The sequence below is a fragment of the Saccoglossus kowalevskii genome, chromosome 1, assembly GCF_978046115.1.
Source record: "Saccoglossus kowalevskii chromosome 1, keSacKowa6.1, whole genome shotgun sequence".
NCBI classification, from domain to species: Eukaryota; Metazoa; Hemichordata; class Enteropneusta; family Harrimaniidae; genus Saccoglossus; species Saccoglossus kowalevskii.
The window spans coordinates 20,154,209-20,170,036 of record NC_140641.1 but is presented as its reverse complement, the minus strand read 5'-3'; the positions used below and the strand labels follow the sequence as shown (position 1 = coordinate 20,170,036).

Genomic DNA, 15,828 nt, shown 5'->3' with positions numbered 1-15,828 from the left:
TTCTGAATGACTGACTAGTGGTCATTTTGTTTTAATGAATGGGCTTCTAGAGCCATATCTCTGACATGCTTTGACCGACTATGTTCAAATTTTATATATTCATTATACATATATTCATAATGGCTGATTTTGTTTTAATTAATGCTGTTCCAGAGCAATATCTCTCAATACTCGTTTGATGATCAGATACAAATGTCAATCATTTAAATGTTAAACAATCATCATAATCATATTCCTGACATGTTTATATTCCAGCTATATTACTATAAACAAAACTTTATATCTTAAATTTGATAAATAACGATTTTAAAATAAATATTGAACAATTTATACAGGATCTTTTTGTGAAAGAGGACAAAAGTTATAATTGGTGTTCAAAGGATTGGGCAAATTTTCACACATACAATGTACTGTTAAGTTAACACACTCCTATATGTTACAAGGAATACTGAAGATATACGGTATCGCATGAACTTGTCTCTAGAGGGCCAAGAAACTAACACATTCAACACTTTGTTTACTGTCTAGATTCATTGATTTTTAATAATCTTGTCATATCAAGTACAGTTACAGATGAATATTATATACATGACAAATTTTATATCCAAGAGATCACCCCACATTGAACCCTTTCATAGCCACAACAGTCCCTGCACAGGTGGAAAGGAACAGAACAGACCTTAGGAAAAAATGGCCGCCAAAATCACGTTGAGAGCAAGAGACTTGCTCTTGCTGGTTAGGTAGTGTTCCTTTCTGCATTGCTCTAGCATCTGCTGCTCTATACAAAACCACTGTATTTGGACAGTTGATGGGACAAGAATGGAATACTATTTGCTGGACATAAGTCGTGTGGCTCTCATGATTTTGGCGGCCATTTTTTATTAAAGTCTATTGAGGTACATTTGTTGTTAATTACTACAATTTTCAAGCATCAAAATGAAGTAGGCATTGCCATCAACAGAATTTTAAGTATTCTCTTGATTTTAAAATTATTGGCATTTACAGAGTAACATTAAAACCCAGCTATCATTTAAAGTACTTTGTAGCAAAACTTGACCATGGCAGTGAAAAGGGACAAACATAGATAATGATCATAGTTAGTGTTGACATTCCTCTTCTAGAATAACTTTCTTTTCAAGGGCAGACTGACATCTATTTCATTGTTAGTGCGATGATGACTTAAGGGGTTGGAGTGATAGAATCAAGACTTTCTCTGACTTGACATAAGTTAAACCTCCATGCCTCCAGACGATCTCTCAACTGTTGCCATTGTGCTCGACCAAATGTCCGATGTGTTGCAGAACTGCAATTAAACAAGGATATACATTTAACAGCTCTAATAACAGTCACCTTTTCTAACAGAAATGCAATTGAATTTACTGAATACTGGATCATTAAAATACGACTTAGTTTGACCTTATACATGCCTGTCATTTATGTAAAACATAGATAAAATTTGTCATCTGTAAGTTGTTGAAAGCCCTTGACATAAAGCAGGGTCCATAGCGTTGGGAAAATCCATTGAAAGTCTTTGGATTTTTTGAGGTTTGGAAAGTCTCTGAGTTGTCTTTAAATTACAGGAAAAATCTTTGAAAAATCTTAAAATTTCTTCATAGTTATTAATTCATTTTAGAAAGGTCCATTTTCTGCAGGGAACTACCATATCCTCAGAACTTTGATGATGATGTTGGCCTCAATTAAGGATCAAAATGTCTTGGGAAATATGCAAAAAAGTTTGGGAAAAGTCTTAGAAATCATTTGGCTTTTGGTGCTATGGACCCTGCAAAGTACATTCGTGACAAAACAAATTTTCGTGAGTCAGTAAAAATCATAAAACTTTGTAGTAGCAAAATGTCCTATGACATGTTGATGACTTTCATGAAATTTTATTTTCAGAAACGCCATAAAATCCTAAAAGTGTGAAAATTTATAGCAACGATTTACAGCACCAACAAACATATTAAATTTCCAGATTGTGTGATGGAATTGTAAAGTTAAACGGGCTTATGAATGTAGCACCAAACATTTCTACTAAAGGTAAAAATATATGGAGAACACATCCTCCCTTCAGACTGACCATCAGGTTGTAGAGTAACTACAATGTCGTCAGGGAAACAACTACAAAGTTACTTACCGTATTACAACTTTTTTCTGCATCTGGTCAATTTTGGTTTGTATCATTTTAGTTCTTACAGCTAAAATCACAAACAAAGAGAAATCCAATAAAAAAACTAGTACTGTAATGCATTATACACTGAAAGTCATTGAAAATAACAGCCCCTTTTGTTGATTTTTTTTCAGAGTGATCTTTTATGAGCTAAACACCAAACACACTAAAGAAGAGGGTTGATAATGAATAAAAACAATTTCATTGCAAAAAAATACAATGACTTAATGAAATAGTTAAAACAATTGAAATTGGTGTGTGGTTAGTATATTACATCAGTAGTAATAGTATATTACATCAGTAGAGTGGTGTTACAGTTCTTGTTGGTTTTTACACATATTATATTTTGCTGTGTGAACATTTCGCAGCATGTTTTCAAAATCACTATATCAATGTACGATTTTCTGTAGCATCAATGACGTGACAGTGAATTAGCCCAAGTAGCCCAAATCTTTGTGCATCCGTGGCACATCATATCGACTGAGAGGGCACACTGACACTGATGTCAGCTCAAAATACTAGACTTTTAATAAACTAGACTATGTTTCATCAACCTTTTCACCACAGAATACCGCTTTCCATCACAAATTCACAAAATACCGTATTTGTCTTCAATTAGGCGCCACTTTGTTACACTTTCATGTCATGATGGCGCTTATTTGTGGTTAAATTTGAGCAACTTTGTTTCAAATGGCGCTTATTTCAAGCACTTCAAGTTCTAGTACCGGTAACTGTGTTACAAGCCATTGTTTTTGCTCCATTCTGGTGATAGATTATTGACAATATTTTACATTACAGTCTGACGCTTAGTCACTGTAGCCTTTATTTTAAATACTGAGTAAATGACCCATTTTCAGACAGTTTAGAAAGTTATACAAAAATTATCATTCTTTAGAAAACATTCACAGTTTGCCGTACAATCAACAGAAAAATAAAACAAACACAAATTCAATGCTTAGTAGTCAATGATCACGGTAGCAAAATCCGGTCATGCTGCATTCCACGGTTACGATTATTACTAAGTAGTAGTTATAATAACGTACAAAAAATAAAATGCAAGTAAAATTCAACTTAATTTCATCGTAAGCGAATGATTCTGGTCGCATGTAAACGCTCGACGCGATTCGATGTCTGCCATGCTTCCTTGACCTGGAACGCGTTTTTTGACCTGATAGGTCAAGTCGTTAATTAACCAATCAAAATGCTGGATGATGCCAACGTGATCAAATTACCATAGCTCATTTAAATAATGTATGAACGCAATGCGGAAGTGATTTGCCGATGTTTGCGATATTTTGGCTTTGATTTTGGTGGGGAAAACGGCATGATTTTTTTTTCAAATCAAGAAATTAGTTATTTTTGGAAAGTAAACTGAGCATTTAAAGAATAATTTAACACTGTTTACTGTGACAACAGCGTATTTGAAACAGAACATTTTCGCATTGTTTTAATTTCGTTTTTATGGACTTACTGCGAAATTAAAAACCACGCTGATATTTTCTACAGTAGACTAAAAAGACATGTTTCAAGAGATTATAGACCGATTTCTTAAAAATTGTTAGAAGCAAAACCAATTTTTTTTTACATAAAAGCCATTCATACAGTAACAGCGAGGGACTTCCGCGATCGCGTCCATCGCTACGAACCGGTAACCGGTAGTCGATCCGCCGGCGCCCAATTCACGATCATTACGTGCCAAAATTTCAACTTTGTCTGGCGCTTAATTGAGGTGTAAAATACAAAGTTTTTGTGGCACTGGCACCTAATTGAAGGTGGCGCTTAACTGAAAACAAATACGGTAGTCCCATTTATAGTCTGGACTTTCCTTCAGAAGATTGAGACAAGAGTAGCCAAATTTTTAAAGTAAAAACTGAAAATTGACTAAAATTTTGTCTGTTGGCTACAAAATTTGTGTTTAGTTACAGGAAAATTGAAGAATATAAAGGAAAAGTGCAGAAAAATTTGGGTGAAAAAGTCTGGCGATGAAAAGCAAGAGAACTGAATAGAACTAAAAAGATTACCGTTAAAATCCTATTATAAACCGCATACCTAATAGTAACCGCACCCCCGATTTCGGCTTCAATGTTGAAGAGTTCTCAACAAAAATTGAAAACATGAAAAGTACCTATTACTAACCGCACCCCCAATTCAACAAGACCGTGACCGACTTTGTTTCAACCAGCTGGTACATTGTTCTTAATCCTATTAATTTGTTTCGACAACGTGCCTAAAAATATTCACACCTCCTTATTGTTCAGTACTGTTAGGATGTCAAACACACAGTCTTGTGACAACTTTTGTCAATACTCCTTATGAATACATCCGTGTGTAGCAAGTTTTCGACAATGAGCTGTTCTCTCCGAAAAACTGTTAAATTCTTTTTCAATGCTCAGTTTATCGTTCGAAAACAACTAATTTCTTGATTTAAAAAAAAAGTCATGTCGTTTTCCCAAGGAAAATCAAAGCCAAAAGATCGCACTACATTATCGGCAAATCGCTTCCAGGTTTCTTTCACCATGAAGTCGGTGACCTGTCATTAACATATTTAAATGATCTAAGGTAATTTGAACACGTGGGCACCATCCAGCATTTTGATTGGTTAATTAGCGACTTGACCTACCCAGTCAAGTAATGTCTCGTGTGCATTCAAACTACATAGCGGAAGTCATATCGCTTCGATCGTTTACATGTGACCAAAATAATTCGCTCACGGTGAAACTAAGTTGAATTTTACTTGCATTTGATAACAATTCAATGAATTTATTTTTCGTGCGTTGTTATAATCACTACGGAGTAATAATCAACAATTTCAACAGTTCGAAAACAATTAAGTGATTCACTTGTGAGCCGAAGCATGGCCGGATTACGTTACCGTACCCACGGTACCGTACTTTTTTAGTGCCGTACCATGATCATTTTCTACTAAGCAATGCATTAATGTTTGTTTTTATTTGAAATTCCTCAGAATATACTTTCCATTATGAAGAAAAAAAATGCATATTACCGTAAAAACCCTCAAATAAGAGCCACTTTGTAACACTTTCATTTCTGGGTGGTGCTTATTTGAGGTAACATGTTGACAACTTTGTAGCCAGTGGCTCTTAAACCAGGGTCATCAAACTTGTTCATTGTGAAATAGGGAAGGGGATAGGCAAACACACACACAACCAAAATAGACAAGTAATTATTAATGATGTATCATTGCAATTAATTTATTCTGTAAAAATACTGTTATGGGAATAACAAATGTCAAATAAATACGACGATTCGACGTTTCATCGATAATGTGTAGCAATGCCTGAAGTCGGATTTGGTAGCACTTTCAGTGTCTGACCCTACACTCGAATCACTTGTACCTCCGTTGTACAATTGTTTACCAAGTTTGGTACGGCAAACTTTTTTCTTGAAAACTGGGAATAACTTGGGTGGCTGTGGCTGGCGTTGTGGTTGATTTGGTGACGATATAAAATAGTTTCGGATAGAATTGATCTGACCAGCAGCGACAGGAGAAGACATACTTGCAAAGCAAGCATGGAACGAATGAAGAAAATGATGCCCAATCACTTGTATTTATGGCAAAAACAATAAATAAAAACAAGTTTTTCTATAGATTTTTACAGCTTGGGTACTTGGGCATTGTTTTAATTGCGCTAGACGTCTGACAGTACAGCTTTGGTTTATATTTCCTGTTTCATAATCAAGCCAGCTTATAATGATATGTTAATGATATTCACGTACTTCACAGTCCACGCAAACGGGGTCAAACTATAGCCCCACCCCTATATAACCAAATACGAAACGATACCGAGAAAGTAACAATTACATGTATTAAAAATAATTTCCTGTGACCAATCGGAGAGACGAAATCATTCACGAAAGCCCAGGCCTGTTAAAAGGCATTTTCTGATTGGTACAAGTTCAGATTATTTTCAATTCTCACAAATAGCTAATTTAAATATTTGGGTCAGCGGGTCACGTAGACTTCACTTTGCTGTAAGACAAGTTGATCGCGCAAGTTTGTGGAACTAATCCATTCGACTTCAATTTTGATTATTTTCGGCAAGAGAGTCCTCTCCAAACTAATGCCAGTTATTTTGTTACTTCCCTGAAGATTTTGTCTCGAATCACCCCAAAACGAACGTCTCAAATGAAAGGCAAAAAATAACCCAAAATCACGATCAGCGAGAGTGGGCTGCGTAATCATTACATTCTCACAGTCGGAGCATTACAGCTCCCTGGTCGGAGCTACGTCACGATCCCTCAAACGTTGCCAGGACCGGATTAACACCTCTGTTTTCCCCCACGCTAAGGAAAAAATCTTTTGTTTTCTGCTGACTTCCTGTTCCGGTCCGTCTGTGAGAATGTATTTTCGATACCTCCGATTTTCCGATAAAGGCGTTCTAAAATCGTGACGTTCTTTACTTGGTTATAAAGACAACATTGACAATGAATATCCATGGAGCTAGCTCCATGGAATATCTCAACGTGATCCTTCGGTGTTTCGGCAAAAAACATACTAGTAGTTACTATGAATAGTTTGTGAATTGGTCGATTGTGTGTCAGAAATATAAAATGGACAAGTTGACAGTCACATTCACGCTCTCAGTTCATTTCTTTCGTCTATCATTCTTCCGTTCTCAATTACACAGGACATCAGGCAAGTTATGGGGATACCGGGTAATCTTTATTTGTCTCACACCTTCTATGGGGCAATAAACAATGCAGGGTGGAAGTGAGGCACGACAAGCTCGGTGTCTGCCTGATTGTAAACAACCTGCCGGCTGGCGCTTATTTCAGGGTTCTTATTGACAAAACCACTCAACTCTTGGTGGCTCTTAATGGAGGGTCAAATGTAACAAATTTTCACTGAGTGGCTCTTAATTGAGGGTGGCGCTTATTTGCGGGTTTTTACGGTACATTAAATATACCGAGTATTTTTTTTCATGTGACGTGACGCTTATCACTCTTCCCTGACATCTAAATTGGAGTTAGCTTATATTCAAAAGATTGTACGGTGTATTGTTTGTTTTGTGCAAGTGATGTGGGGAAAAAATTACCACGCCCATTTAGTGATTGCAATATGTACCTAAAATAAACCGCACCCCGAACTTGAGCTGTTGATCCCAATTTTTTATTTGATACATTGTATTATAAACCGCGGTTTATAATAGGATTTTAACGGTATCAAAAACTCACCATCTATCACAAACCCTTCCACTTCCTCTGCTGGTAGACGCAGTTCTTGTTCAATTGTGTCAAACGTGACTTCTTTCTTTTCAGTCGCCATACCCATAAATGTTAAAATCCTCATTTTGTGCAGATTTGCTTCATGCGAAAGACCTGCGGATAGAAAAAAAGCGTTTTGACAATTAAGCTTGTACACTGAAATACACGTTATCATGACCTATTAGTATTGCAAATGTGTTTGTTTCTCAACATAGTTATGGTGAAATATGACATAAACCAGCATAGAGTAATTCAACACTAGCATTTGGTAATATATATGGCACATTAAGGTTTTCACCACCAGCGCCCTCTTTTCACCAGAAATTAGTCCTGTTTATAGTCTGCACTTTCCTTCAGAAGATTGGGACAAAAATAGGCAAATTTTTTGAGTCAAAACTGACTCAAATTTTGTCTATTGGCTCCAAATATTGAAGAATATATGGGAAAAAATGCACAACAATTTGGGCTGTCTGGTAATAGAGGAACAGCACACATGTTGGTTAGATTGGTTTGAGTTGAGCTCAAAGTAACAGACCAGTAATTAAAACAACTTACCCATGGATTCAATAAAATCTGTATTGTTGTCATAAAAATTAATATAAGTTGACAGTTTTCCAGATACAAATATAGACAGGAGCTGAAAAGATTCAAAATAAATCAGTAAGTTAGTGTGTGCAGGATTTGTGTTTTCATTTATCGTAAAATTGACAGCTACGTAAATCAACCGTAGTTTGTATTGTAACATACATTTACCCTTATCTGTTCAAGTCAATGTTAAAAGTACATCGGCTGGCAGGATAAGAGTTAATAAAACAAACGAGTACTAGAATCGTCAAACAAACAATGTCTGATCAGTTGTCATCTATAATCTCAAAAATAAGTTTAACAGATACTTTTAAATGCCCCAATTTAATTACAGGATTCTGGCGTAAATTCGCCCATCCAAAAAATCGTCATGGGCGATTTCACGGCTGGTGGGCTTATTTGGGGTTCAAAATTTCAAAAAAAGATCATCAAATATTTTCTGGGGAATCTATTTTTATTGAAAAATTCCTCTACGCCTTAAACAGCCTAGGGAGAATTAACGACAGAATCCGGTATTAGTCATGACGATTTGCTTACCTCGTGTATAAGTTCACCTTCAAGGAATTTAACAGGTTTCAGCATGAGTAAATTGTCCATTAGATAGCATTTAGGATCCCGTAAAGACGTAACAATGCATTTATGTGCATCAGCTTTGGCCTGTGATGCGTTATCCTCTGTATATGTACTGAGTAATTCTACCATTACTTTGGTGGCATCTTCACTGAAAAATACAAAATCATAAACATGGATTAATTTAAGAAATCATTCAGCTAACTAGCCGCAGCATTTAACCCTGGTTTGTCAAGAGAACACCACAGCACAGTAAAACAACAAACCAACGGTGTGTATTCACATTCTCTGTACAATCATCAGGTGGTGCTACGTCACAAGACGTGCACCACTGTACCACATATTTCTAACGGCCCTGTGCGTGCTGTGGAACGCCGAGCGAAGAGCCAGTGATACCGTAATAGCTAAATTTGAGAAAACAACATAAACTCAACCTTGAAGTAATCTTGAACATCCAAATATATACAAGTTACACATACAGGTGTAATCTTGTTACACTGTTCAGGGGAGTCTCAAAAACCCATCCTGTTTTCTGAGAGTTTTCGGCCTTTGTTTTCATCGTGATGGTTCTCATACGGTGAAAATGCCTGGATGTCCGCCCCCGAGAATAGAAGAGTTTCAAGTTACAGTGCCATCAGTCATATTCCGTGACAGATTAGGGGGTTAATTGCTAGCTGACACAATTTGTTCAGTTTTTTTCTGGTTCCCGGCATTCTGATGAACTACTGAACATTTACGCAGTAAAAACAAACAACCCTACGCAGACAAAATTAGAATGTTTTCACACCACAAACAGACAAGTTTCTAAAGTAACGACGGAACTTGAAACAACCCACACTTTTACATCGTACCTCTGAATATAATGCTTCAATTCAACCAGGACAAAATCACAAGTGTCAAAACCAGAATAATGTTTATGACAAAGTTGTGTACAATTATTTGTGCACACAAATTGTGTGTAGCATTGACAGTAATTGTGTGCAATGTAATAAACAGCACTATAGTATGAATGACAGGAAATAAATTTGCATAAGCAATAATAATTAACACAACAAATGCCATCCCCAACTCACCTTTGTCTTGTTTCTAGGAATGCATCGTGCAAGAGACGTAAAAGATTCTGGTGTTGCTCAACGCTCAGTTTCCATTTATCGATCCACTCACCAAGCTAATAACAACAATGCATGTAATTAGTATTAACCTTCAGACAAGGCAAAGTCGTGTGACTTTCTAATGAGAAGACTCTCACCAAAGTAAACTGACAAACAATATCGATTATAAATTAACTCGTAAAAGTGAGATTGGAACAACTTACTGTGTCCATATCTGTCACAACTATGTTCAAATTGTCTGTCTGTCCTCCTAATCTAAGCATACTACAATAGACGTTGTATCGCAGTGGATTCGCTTCATCCAACCCATAGAACAAGTTAGATAGTCTGTGGTTTGGGAAAAAAAATGTATTACGGTAAAGACCATTTTTATATCATTTTTAAAGCCACAGTCAAATACGCTTCCATTGCTGTATTTGGATGTCAATGGAAAACTAAAAATACTGGTATTGATTGTGATTTTTTCATATTGCTAATATTAAGATATCTTGAAAATGTATTTTGAACGGAAATTTAAAAATAAAACTGACAATGTGGTTTACACGTCTTCTTTTAAGGTAGAAATGTTTAAGAAAATTGGTCATTAATCCATGACAATGTTCATTGGTTTATTATGTAAAATCAAGGCACCATGAAATACAATGCAGCATTCTTTTGTGTGTTTTGAAGGAACTTGTCCTATAATTTTTCAAAAATCGCTATTTTTAGAACAATTCTATAGAGCATAATGTTAAACCAAAATTGCATTTTTTTGACACTTTTTAAAACCCAGATATTTGAAATAATTCAGGAAAAAAATAAGTTCACCATCATTCACAATATACAATATTTTCAGCCCATGTCACCAGCCTTCAATTTGAGATAAGACATAATATATCTGGCATAGGAGCCTATGATAAAATCATTATGATACTGCCAAAATGGCTACTAACCATTGAAATATACATGCACTAAAAAAACACACCAGTGACTATCCTGACATGTACGAGCATGTAAGGATATACATTATTATTTTATTGTTCAACAATTTTTGTCATACACCAATTTATACGACTGGATGAAACAAATTGAAATGGACCTTTGAAGTCTCCTGTTGAGGTTGACTTGAGATCTTGAGATGTGCACAACAAAATGGGTTACACGAAATTAAATGTGCATTGCACTGCGACTACAGCATTTTAAGGTGCGTACAATCTAACAGCTATTAAATATTTGTGACATAAAAGTTCACTTACATTTGAATCCTACATGCTCCTTGTTCATTGCCTTCATGGGCCTTGATAATCTTCTCACACATAGTGATGACTAAGTCATCTTGTTTTTCCGCAGGTACATAAAGTAGCAGAGACAGTATACTGTTGAAAATACTCTCAATATCTGGAAACAAAACAAGATTTTCAGTGAATACAGCATCGAATATATGACTTTCACGAGTTTTGTTTTTATTACATTAATACAAATTTATCAGAAGTTGAACATGTTGTTTGATTGAAAAGTGGAAACATCACTGATTGAAATAGTACATATAAACAGCTTGTAAAATGAATTACTGTAAAATGAAGCCAGCTGTTGTCTTTTTTTACTGATATCCTCAGACATTTTCCCTTACTTACCAGAGTCGTCACTGACATTTTCCCTGACTTACCAGAGTCGTCACTGACATTTTCCCTGACTTACCAGAGTCGTCACTGACATTTTCCCTGACTTACCAGAGTCGTCACTGACATTTTCCCTGACTTACCAGAGTCGTCACTGACATTTTCCCTTACTTACCAGAGTCGTCACTGACATTTTCCCTGACTTACCAGAGTCGTCACTGACATTTTCCCTGACTTACCAGAGTCGTCACTGACATTTTCCCTTACTTACCAGAGTAGTCCCTGACATTTTCCCTGACTTACCAGAGTCGTCACTGACATTTTCCCTGATTTACCAGAGTCGTCACTGACATTTTCCCTTACTTACCAGAGTCATCACTGACATTTTCCCTGACTTACCAGAGTCGTCACTGACATTTTCCCTTACTTACCAGAGTAGTCACTGACATTTTCCCTGACTTACCAGAGTCGTCACTGACATTTTCCCCGATTTACCAGAGTCGTCACTGACATTTTCCCTTACTTACCAGAGTCGTCATTGACATTTTCCCTGACTTACCAGAGTCGTCACTGACATTTTCCCTGACTTACCAGAGTCGTCACTGACATTTTCCCTTACTTACCAGATTCGTCACTGACATTTTTCCATATCACATCTGCTGCTTCCAAAACATGAGATATATCTTGCCATATCCCCACACCAGATGTCTCTTCTGATATCTCAGCCCCAAGTGATTTGAGATAGCCACGTAACTCAGAAGCCTGTGAAATATACACAATAGGTCATTGTAAATGTCATAGTCCTTTACATTTTGAAATAAAAACATAATTCAGAAGCAAATCAGAGGTGTTAATAAGCCATGACCAGACTAATATACAAGTTGTACAGAGTAAATATCATAAATGGTGAAAGTAAAAAATGAAAGAATTCTGTTCATCTTGGGGTTGTAGCAGCGTTCTCCCCAGGGCTTTTTAGCTCCGAGGTCCGCGGCGCTATACCTGTGAATCTCGGCGCTTCACTTGGGACCTCGGCGCTATGTGTTCCCACCTCGGCGCTTGATTTCATATTTGACATGCCAATATCAGATGTGAAAAAGCTTTGTTCGCCACGCCGGTCGGCCCCGACCGTCACTCAAAATTAGTGACCACCACGGAAATGCTTCCGACGAGGACTATTGTCTGATTGTTGGTATAATTAAGTACCGACCGACACGCATCCTGCCAGTCGTGGATTATAATTTATAAACAATAGACCTAGTCGCACGATACGTAGCGGCTAGTCAAATTTGTGGAATTAGCACCTCTTTGTTTGTAAGTAAATACTTTCTGCGATAGACACAGTCTTTAGATTTAAAGCTAAAATTATTTCAAAATCAATTCCACCTCGATATAACATGGTCAAATCGGAGTTTACGATCAGTTCACGCTACTCAAGAAAAAAACAACGTGTTTATTGCGTGATTTGGTAAAATACATTTGAACTGTTATCATTGCGAATCATGTAAAAACTATTCTTTCAAGACCTAATTTACCTTTTAAAAATTGCAAATCACCTCTTTCGAAAGCCGTCATGCAGTTTTCAATTGAAATCGATGCCAACACATCGTGCTACGACATCGCTTTACTTCCGCAATGTAATTTTTATGCTCACTACCATTCGGAAAACTTCGGGTTCTACCGGCATTACCATGCGGCATTTTGATTGGTTAATGGAATTCTTGACCCATCGGGTCAAAGGACACATGCTAATGTATTTGCGTTTGTTTTTAGTCTGCAGCATTTGTATTTCGAGAATGTTTCAAACTCTTCTAAATTGTGAAACATAATGTGCTGATTCCATTAAAAAAAATATTTGCCTTGTGACTGAGCTCACTAATATTCATAATTGTAAATAAGTTCTGTTAATCAATGAAGGAAATATATGTAAATGATATGCAAATTATTATGCAAATTAGCCCCGGCGCTATGCATTTTTTCTGGGGAGAACCCTGGGTTGTAGGTCCATGACAGTATGCCCTTTAGTCGTTTTGTCAAGTCACAAACGCACAGCGATTTTTCTTGATTATTTAATTTCTCTGGCATGTCATTAATGTATCAAAAAATTGTACATTGATATAGTGATCTTGAAAAACATCTTATTATAGTTACAAATTGGCCATAACATTTGAATTTTGTAACTTCAGAAGTTGCTTTCAGTCACATTCTATTGTTATTTATCCTTGAAGGCCTAGGCCAGGTTATGTGTTACGATGTAAGTGATTGGTAAACACCCAGTTAATGGTCTGTGAATGTTGTTGATTTCAGTGACGCAGCATCGCTGTCATTTTCTAACAAAGTACAGAGTGTTGTTGATTTCTAACATATAGTACAGACTACTCGAGTCGTACATTGTATCACGGTAAAAAATAAAATGCTGAACGATACACAGGCGGTCAGGGTTGTTGATTTCAATGACGCAGCAGCACTGTGTCATTTTCTAACAAAAAAAAGAATTGTAAAAATTTGTTGCTTCATATAAAATGGCTACAAATTGAAACATTAGTAGAAACATAATGGCAAATCTGTCTACACCAATGGAAAAAGTACAAATACATTTCTGCAAATACCTTTTAAAAGTAAATAGCAAAGCAAGTAATTTGGCAAGCCTACTAGAGTTGGGAAGATATCCTCTCCTAGCAACAAGCTTAAAATATATGATCAAATATTGGATCAAAATAAATAATTCTAACCCAAATTCGCTAGTGCATGAAGCTTACAATCTTGGAATACATCTTGATAAAAAAGGAAAAGACAACTGGGTAACAGACATAAAACAAATTTGAGAAAATTTAAATATGGGAAATATTTCGGAAAAATATAAATCTCTTGATGAAAAACAAATCACTGAAACAGTAACGCGCAAACTAGAACAATCCTTTGAAATACATAGCACAGAAACATTACACGATGACAACAAAGGTAAAAACCATAAAAACAAGTTACGAACTTACATGTATAGGAAAATTAAAACAGAATTTGCATATGAAAAATATCTCACTACAATCAAAAATTCAAATCATAGAGCTGCTATGACAAAACTCAGAATAAGTGCTCATACCCTTCAAATCGAAAGAGGCAGATATAATAACATTCTAGCGGAGGACCGAATTTGCCTAGTTTGTGACAATTTAAACAGGAAATTGAAAATGAAAAACATTTTCTTCTCAATTGTAATCTATACAAGAAGGAACGAGAAATCATGATCAAGAATATTAAATACATTAAAAACAACTTGGGGACGGATGACGAACAACTTACAGATATAGTAAAAAGTAAAAATGACAAAACAATCATTGAGCTAGGAGAATTCATCCACACTTGTTTCAAATTACGACAAGAAAAAATCCTAAAATGCCAGATGCCACAACCCAAATAATTTAATTTTTTTTTTTTCGCCTCTTTTCTTTATTCAATTGTCTGTGAATGTCTTGTATTTTTTTTGCTATATATTTGTATTACTTTATTGTATTTTCAACTAAGATCCCACTTCGGGATACGGTTTCAATAAAGATTATTATTATTATTAGTTTTGTTGTTTTCACGTAGCAGTCGCCAATGCAATGTCAGTGTTTCCGATGTAGTGTTCATGTTTTTTTGTAAACTTGCGTCACTGAAATGGACAAGAGTCATGTGAATTATTAAAAACAACAACATGTCGAAGAGCGCGTAGCGTTGCTGGGCGCGCTGCATGTCAGATAGTTTATTTTTTGTGAACTTGTGTCACTGGAATCGACAACAAAACAGCCACGGGAGTTAACCAACAACATATCAGTGAAGAAGTAGCATCACCATTGACCACTTCACACTACAGCGATTACATCTGGCTGAGTTTGACTGTATTCTTCCTCAGCACCAAACAATCTGACCCAACTTTATTCAGGGAGATTTCATTAAACCCTACAAAATCCGTCCTGTTAGAGACCATACTGGTACATGTATGACCATTACTATTATTATGTCCAAGTGCATAAGTGAGTGGGGTTTCGTACAAGAACATACTGGATTGTCTCGCATGACACACATTGTTAACCAGACTGCAAGTATCTTCCAGAATGAACGAGTACCAGGAATCAATATTTTTTGACAATCTGCATTTATCTGAATTTTCCCGCGAAAATTGAAGCAAATGACAATACACACCTAGCTAGTCATCTTAACGTTGAAGTATACTACAAATACGCATCCTATAAACATTCTTCACGTAAGGCCAAATATTCATTTAAACGAATTGAGGTCGGCAATATGTTACAAATATCTCGCCCCACATGCAACATGGAAGCCGCCATGTTGGATATCATCATTGTGCAATACCGTACGATCAACAAGACAAAACCACTTGTTTAAATAATTACAGAAACCAACTTTGTAACGATGGTGTTATATTAAGTACCACCCCTTACCTGGTCATTTTCATTCACGTCGATGAAAGCGAGAATACTCATATTTGCTCCGTCAAAAAAATTAACACGGACACCAAATCTCGGTAAATGTCAGCCGCAGGAGGGCGCACTTTTCGTTACTGCAAAAACAC

The 15,828-nt window shown here is 36.2% G+C and overlaps 1 protein-coding gene across 1 annotated transcript; it reads right to left on the bottom strand.

Moving 5' to 3' along the window:
* Positions 1-1,155: 1,155 nt before the first annotated feature.
* LOC100373681 (eukaryotic translation initiation factor 3 subunit M-like) lies at positions 1,156-15,815 on the bottom strand. The gene is made up of 10 exons (XM_085504461.1): positions 15,698-15,815; positions 11,882-12,020; positions 10,896-11,037; positions 9,864-9,987; positions 9,622-9,716; positions 8,516-8,699; positions 7,949-8,030; positions 7,364-7,507; positions 2,135-2,195; positions 1,156-1,303 (listed from the first exon to the last, which is right to left on the bottom strand). The coding sequence occupies exons 1-10, from the start codon at positions 15,737-15,739 to the stop codon at positions 1,180-1,182; spliced, it is 1,137 nt and encodes a 378-aa protein (XP_085360587.1). The 5' UTR covers positions 15,740-15,815; the 3' UTR covers positions 1,156-1,179.
* Between the last annotated feature and the right edge of the window lie 13 nt (positions 15,816-15,828).

Excerpts from the sequence above, each read along its gene's own strand:
- LOC100373681 (XM_085504461.1), bottom strand. The coding sequence starts at position 15,739 with ATGAGTATTCTCGCTTTCATCGACGTGAATGAAAATGACCAG. Across the intron at positions 9,717-9,863 it reads TTGTGACAGATATGGACACA|CTTGGTGAGTGGATCGATAA; the intron begins GTAAGTTGTTCC and ends TGTTGTTATTAG. Across the intron at positions 7,508-7,948 it reads AGATTTTATTGAATCCATGG|GTCTTTCGCATGAAGCAAAT; the intron begins GTAAGTTGTTTT and ends TTCTATCCGCAG.